The sequence below is a fragment of the Penaeus japonicus genome, unplaced genomic scaffold (assembly GCF_977035675.1).
Source record: "Penaeus japonicus unplaced genomic scaffold, GWHDUDI00000001_assembly GWHDUDI00000029, whole genome shotgun sequence".
Lineage (NCBI taxonomy): Eukaryota > Metazoa > Arthropoda > Malacostraca > Decapoda > Penaeidae > Penaeus > Penaeus japonicus.
The window spans coordinates 8,507,744-8,515,243 of record NW_028234431.1 but is presented as its reverse complement, the minus strand read 5'-3'; the positions used below and the strand labels follow the sequence as shown (position 1 = coordinate 8,515,243).

The following is a 7,500-nucleotide window of genomic DNA, read 5'->3' as shown; positions in this document are numbered from 1 at the left end:
CACACACACACACACACACACACACACACACACACACACACACACACACATACAACACACACACAGACGTATATACACAAATACAAACGAAATTACATACACACAAACACATGTACACACACACACACACACACACACACACACACACACACACACACACACACACACACACACACACACACACACACAGACGTATATACACAAATACAAACGAAATTACACACACACACACACACACACACACACACACACACACACACACACACACACACACACACACACACACACACACACACACACACACACACACACACACACACACAAACAAACAAACACTCTCTCAAATACATCTACCAACACATAAGCCCCACTTACCATGAACCTCCGTTCCTAAAAACCCAATTTCTTGTTTCAGAATGGGGGAGCAGAGCGGAAGTCGCATAGCCTTGATACTGATCAATTTCCTGGTCTTTGCCGGGACTGTCGCCATCAACCAGCTCTCGGCCTTTCCCCAGTTCGCAGGAGGTGAGTTCCGACACCCAGATGCCCGAGTGGTGGTATTCCGGATACCAAAGTGTTCTTAATCCAGCTACCATGGTGTCCTTGTTCCAGATACCCAAGTGTTCTTAATCCAGATGCTATAGTGGCCTTATTCCAGATGCTATAGTGTTCTTAATCCAGATACTATAGTGGCCTTACTCCAGATGCTATAGTGGCCTTACTCCAGATACCATGGTGTCCTTATTCCAGATGCTATAGTGGCCTTACTCAAGATACTATAGTGTACTTATTCCAGATACCAAAGTGTTCTTAATCCAGATACCATATACCTTACTCCAGATACTATAGTGTCCTTACCTCAAACACCCTCGTGTCCTTACCCCAGATACCAACGTGTCCTTAATCCAGATACCAAAGTGTCCTTAATCCAGATATCAGAGTGTCCTTACCCCAAATACCAAAGTCTCCGTAACCCAATTACCTTACGTCGACCCGAGATACCCCCGATATACCCATTGACCTTTCTCAAAATACCCCAGATATCCTATTGACCTGACTCAATATTTTCCTTCCGGTACTTATGTATTAATTTCAATTTGCTGTGTTGGGTTTTGATATTGTATTTTCATTTCGATAAACTAGCTCTTGCATTTGATTATAGTATTTGAATTTAATTACGTTCTTTCGTGCGCATGATATCTCGTTATGTTTCAATTGATGTTGATGAGGGTGGATAAGAGACTTAATCTATAGAGATGAGGAGTGATAGATTAGATACACAAAAATATATCCTCCTCTTAAGGAATTAATAAAACGAAACGATCATGAATTTCGGTAAAAAAAAAAAGTTCTACCGATTCCATTACGTCCGTTGTGCATACAGCCTTTTCCGCATTTTCAAGAGGATTAACAACTGTGTCGTTTCAATTTACTCTAATATGCCCCGCCGCCGAATCATTATTGGAATCTCGTAATGTTTCATCCGAATTCCGCGTTTGTTACGTTCAAATGGGCAATTAGAGAGAAACCCCTGATTACATAACGGATTAGGTTCGGCACCACCGCCAGATTTATTGCATTTATGAGCTACACTGTTTGGCCGCCGCCTCGATTTTCCCGCCACAATGGAATCGCATCATTGGCTACGGCGCGGACCAATCAGAGTGCGTCGTTAGTCCGGCTCTTATACATTGGAGCGCCGAAGTGTGTCTGGGAGTTTGCTATATTCAATTTTATATTTAGTATATATGTATTTATATTCCATCTTCATATCTTGTTTCTTCTCTTTTATTCAGTCTTGAGATTTGTGATAAGAAAAACTACGTGGTATTTAAAAAATCGTCGGGGATGATATCGTTTTGTTCGTTAATTCCCGATAAAGTAACGGAAGGAAAGTAAAACCCAAAAAGGTTGCGGTTCTACTCCAATAATACCATGGAATTTTTCAAAATTCCTTTAGTATGCCTGTTACCCATTTCCGTTCCAAATACTCTTATTTCAATGGAATCGCACCGTTCTCTGATTATCCAAACGATAAGGCGTTTCCGGTTATAACGATGACATTTCAAGGGAATTTCGAATCGAAATTGATCAGCGGCCTCGTGCCATAGGCTTACAGAAACCTTGTGGTGGCATTTACCCGTTAGGCTTCTGTGACAATTACTTGCAGTTTCGGCGGTTAAGTGTTTCAATGGCATGGGATTTCTCTTGTCTCTTTCTCTCTCACTGTCGGTAAAAAAATGTGGAATTATAATTTGAGTGAATGTTAGTTTGTGCATAATTATCATTGTTATTGGTATTATCTTTTTAATTTATATTTTTATCTTTGTAATAGTTATCATTTTTGTTATTATTATCATTACTATTATTATCATGATTATCATAATTATTATTATCATTATCATTAATTTCTTAAATATGTTTTGAGTGAATGAGAGTTTGCGTTATTATCATCATTATCATTATTACAATTAATTTATTTCACATATACCGTTGCACATGACGTTTATAAATACATTACGCTTCACTCAGCGTCCTTACGGAGGAACCTTTGCAATGACAGTCAAACCGAGTCACATGCACACTGCAGCTTTATCTTGCAACTTGATAATGCAGAAACAGGCATGGAACAAAAGATACAAATTCTGTGGGATCTGAACTGCAGACCTTAACGATACAATTTTTGTAAAAGCCCAACCGAGTGAAGAAAGGATGGGATGGGGAATTCAACCTAAATGTAAGACGTCATTGAAGGCTATTATCGCTTGCGCTGAAGATCGTGGAAGGACTTTGGTTTATTAATAAGAGTGAGTGAGAGAGCGAGTGGCTGAATGAGAGAGAGAGAGAGAGAGAAAGATAGGTAGAAGCGAGAGTGAGAGATTGAGAGAGAGAGAGGTAGAGGGAAGGAGAGAAATAAAAAAAGGGAAAGAGACAGTGATATAGTATATATATATATATATATATATATATATATATATATATATATATATATACAAAAATTAATGAGAAAAGAGAGAGAGAAAGAGACGAACAGAGAGGGGAAGAAGATAAAGAGAAAAGAAAAAAACGTAACAAGGCCGTCTGACTTTTTTCATTAATTTGAGATAAAACCATGACACAATTCGGTTCCTTGCGGTCAGATCGTAAATTTATGTCTAAATTCCTTTTGAAAATCCATTACCCTAAATCCTTTACCGTGGTTAATGAACCCACGTCGCTTATTTTATATTTACTGGAAAAAAAAAATCAAAGGAGAAAAAGGAAATGAAAGCTGAAATTTGCCAGGTCTGTTATTGTGTCAGTGAAACCGTATTTTCCTGAGTTCAGTCTTGCCACCTCGTGACCTGGGGGAGGGGGAGGGGGAGGGGGGCGATGCGGGGCGGGGCGGGAATGTCCTAGAAACGCGAGTCAACACTACTGTATCGTGTTTTTTTTTTTTTTTTTTTTTTTGTGCGCGCGTGTGTGTGTGTGTGTGTGTGTGTGTGTGTGTGTGTGTGTGAGAGAGAGAGAGAGAGAGAGAGAGAGAGAGAGAGAGAGAGAGAGAGAGAGAGAGAGAGAGACACACACACACACACACACACACACACACACACACACACACACACACACACACACACACACACACACACACACACACACACACACACACACACACACACACACACACACACACACACACACACACACACACACACACAAAACCAATCACCCCCCCCTCACACACACCTTGAAATAGACCTCAGAAAAAAAAACTCTCACACACACACAAACACGCACACGCACTTATACCATTAGAAGCAATAAGAAAGCCAAGTGTGCGTGTCTGGACATGTCTGATTATATTCGTATAATATGTTTATGTTCACGATTGATTTCTTGAGTTAACGTGGGATAGAAAGGGCGTGAGTGGGTATGTTTTAACACCGTTAGTCCCTGTGTATAGTATTAATCTCATCACTGATAGTAATTATGATTTTCATTTCTATTTATTCTTCTAGTTTTGATACTATTTCTATTTCTAACACTATTGTTGACTATGTATTTAAAATGGTTTTATCTTTAACAATGATTATGTTTTTCTTTGTCTTTTTGTTTTTCTAATTTTAAGTTCATTTTTCTAGAATTCATTTGTTTGTTGTTATCATTTGATTTATGTGTTTCAGTTGATTTTAATATTTCTTATTCTTTAATTTTCTTAAGTATGTGTCTCTTATTTTCAATCTGTACTTATGTTTTTGCATTCTGCAATAATGATGTAAGATAATGTAAATAATTCTTCATACTTTTCATTCTGATTTAATTTTATTTTCATTCCTTGAACATTAATTTTATAGTTTATTAATCTGATTAATAATCTCCTGTGATTTAACATGATTTTAAAATGTGTTACTTGTTTTTTCTCCTAAAAATATACATACATATATATATATATATACACATACATGCAGTATATGATCATATATGCATACATATAAATCCACAGGATTTTTATATATAGATGTATATATGTATGTATATAAATTTTCTCCTCGTTTCCTTCCTTTTTTTAAGCTCCGTTCTCGACAAAAAGGATCGCCAAGTCAAACTCGAAATAACCTGTGCATTCGTGTTTTCCAGGTCTCTTTGTTAAACTGGGCAACTTTGCCACAACCTATGGCCTGGGTGTCCCTCCACAAGGTAAAGACTAGCGTTTGCATTTAGGCCTAGTGCATGGCGTCTGCTGCTAGCCCCCCGCATTCGCATGACAGCTGGATCATAGAGCGTGCATGATACTTGGTGACACATGAACCTTTGGGCTTTGTCAGCTAAGCAAGCCAGCTGTCGACTGCCTTGCTTGGTCTTGCGTGACACTTGGGTTGGTGTGGCGTTTATGTGGTGACCTGAGAAGGGATTGTGTGGTGGGTATGGTGTCTCAGGGAGGCCATCGTGCCAGGTATATGGTGACTAAAGGAAGGGTATAGTCACCGTGGGAGGTATGGACGTGACAAAAAACATTGGTGAAGTGGGAGTAATTGTTATAGGTATAGTAACTATCAAAGGCATTAGTAACTAAGTGAGGGAATTGTAATACGAACAGTAATCCATCATAGGGAATCACAATAGATGTAATGTCCAAGGGAGGTAATGCCAGCAGTTATAGTGCCTAAAAGAGAGAATTCTAACTTGATATAATAGAGGCTAAAGGAGACAGTTGTTCTGAAGGTAGGGGGCATATCAGAAGCTTTCGTATTATGCGTATTGTTGCAGTAGAACAGACCAGCCGGGATTAAAGGAGATTGCAGGGCTAGATGCCAAAGGATATCTAGCATGAATAGATGTAGTGAATACAATATATAATATAGATGTAGATGTAGGGGCAAGAGAAGATACATGTATAGATACTTTTTTTTTTTAGTCTATACAATTTGTTTCATAGCTTTATAGATTTACTCGCTTTTACTTCCTAGCCATAGACATCAATCACTAACAACCCAAATGCTATTTCTAACACTTGACATTTGGGCAAATAGACATAGACAAATAAATGCATGAAATATGACATCAAAGTCCCCCCCCCCAAAAAAAAAAAAAAAAAAATAAAAATAATAAAAAAAAAAAAAAGAAAAAAAAAGACAACAACAAAATGGCTTCAGAATCTCTCGCTTTCAGCTTAAAGGTTAAAAGGAAAGGGATAAAGCTTATCAGCTGTTATTATGCAGATAGATTAATCCCATTGTCTGGTTTCAGGTTTGATATCTGAACTTAATACAAGCAATCATGGTTTGATTTTATTAGTTCTCCGGTTCCATTGCATGATTTAAAGCTAAGACTGGCAATAAATAGGCTTTTCAGTGCAATCTTGCAGCCTATTTTCGATGGAAAGTTGTTTTCTTCCTTAAAGTCATGCGAATATCGGACTGAACGTAAATTAAAGCAAAAAAAAAAAAAAAAGGAAATAATTTTTGAAGGACGCGTTGTAACATTTTTTCCGCCCTTTGTGTTTTTTTCTCCTACATTTTTTAACTGTTATTTTCTTTTATCTATTATTTTTTCATCTTCACTTTCTTTCTTCATCGCCTTCTTTGTCTTCTCCTTCTTCTTTTCTATCTGTGCCCTTTTTCTCCCTCTTCCTCTTCTCTTTCTTTCTACCTCTTTGCTTTTTTATCAACTCTTTATTTCCCCTCTCTTTTTATCTCTCATTTTAAATCTACCCATATTCCTCTCCCTCTCCTCCTCCTCCACCTCTACCTCTACCTCCACCTCCACCTCCACCTCGACCTCCACCTTCTGTCTTCCTCTCCTTCTCTCCCTTCTTCCTTCCTCTCCCTCTCTCCCTTCTTTCTTCCTCTCCCTCTCCTCCTCCTCCTCCTCCTCATCCACTTCCTTCTTCCTCTCCCTCTCTCCCTTCTTCCCTCCCTCTCCCTCTCCTCCTCATCCACTTCCTTCTTCCTCTCCCTCTCTCCCTTTCTTCCTCTCCCTCCCCTCCTCCTCATCCACCTTCTTCCTTCCTCTCCCTCTCTCCCTTCTTCCTTCCTCTCCCTCTCTCCCTTCTTCCTTCCTCTCCCTCTCTCCCTTCTTCCTTCCTCTCCCTCTCTCCCTTCTTCCTTCCTCTCCCTCTCTCCCTTCTTCCTTCCTCTCCCTCTCTCCCTTCTTCTTCTTCCTCTCCCTTCTTCCTTCTTTCTCCCTTCTTTCTCCCTCTTCCTCCTCTCTCCTCCTCATCTTCTACCTTTCCTTCCTCTCCTCTCCCCTCTCCTCTCCTCCTCCCCTCTCTCCTCCTTCCTCTCCCTCTCTCCCTCCTTCCTCTCCCTCTCTCCCTCCGTCTCCTCCTCATCCACCTTCTTCCTTCCTCTCCCTCTCCCCCTATTATTTCTTCTCCCTCTCTCCCTTCTTCCTTCCTCTCCCTCTCCCCCTATTTCTTCTTCTCACTCTCTCCCTCCTTCCTCTCCCTCTCTCCCTCCGTCTCCTCCTCATCCACCTTCTTCCTTCCTCTCCCTCCCCTCCACCTTCTTCCTTCCTCTTCCTTCTTTTCTCTCCCTCTCTCCATTATTACTTCCTCTCCTTTTCTCTCTCTCTCTCCTCTCCTCCTTCCTTCCCTTTCTTCTTCTCCTCTCCCCTCCTCCTCTCTCTTCCCCTCTCCTCTCCCTCTCCCTTCCCTTCTCCCTTTCTCTCCCTCTCTCCCTTCTCCTTCTTCGGCCGCCCGACGTCTCATCCGCTTCGTTTTGTGGCGTCATTGGCGCCCTTTATCGATCGCCCGGGAAATAAAATGATTATTTTTAGCCGCGGGAGAAAAAAAAGGGTTAAATTCGTGGAAACTTGGAAGAGAATTGTCGTCTGCGGTATGATGAGGGGGATTTGTTTTGATTGTTTGTTTGTTTTGTTTGTTTGTATTTCGTGTTCATTTTAGGTTTTGTTCTGTTTTGTTTAGGGAAATCGGATATTTAGTTTTGCGTTTGTTGGCGTGTTAGGTCAGGCGAGGTTGCGTGTTGAATGTATGTATTAGTTTTTTGTGTTTTGTCTAAT

General features: G+C 40.1%; 1 protein-coding gene across 4 annotated transcripts in view; it reads left to right on the top strand.

The window, feature by feature from the left end:
* LOC122249526 (uncharacterized) overlaps positions 1-7,500 on the top strand; it is a 60,692-nt gene that overhangs the window by 45,066 nt on the left and 8,126 nt on the right. For 2 of the 4 annotated variants that reach the window (XM_086553876.1, XM_086553877.1), the window contains exons 2-3: positions 416-525; positions 4,618-4,677. In XM_086553876.1, coding sequence (XP_086410002.1) covers positions 416-525; positions 4,618-4,677 — 170 coding nt within the window. The remainder of the gene's footprint in view (positions 1-415; positions 526-4,617; positions 4,678-7,500) is intronic. The other 2 variants (XM_086553879.1, XM_086553878.1) reach the window with 1 other exon arrangement.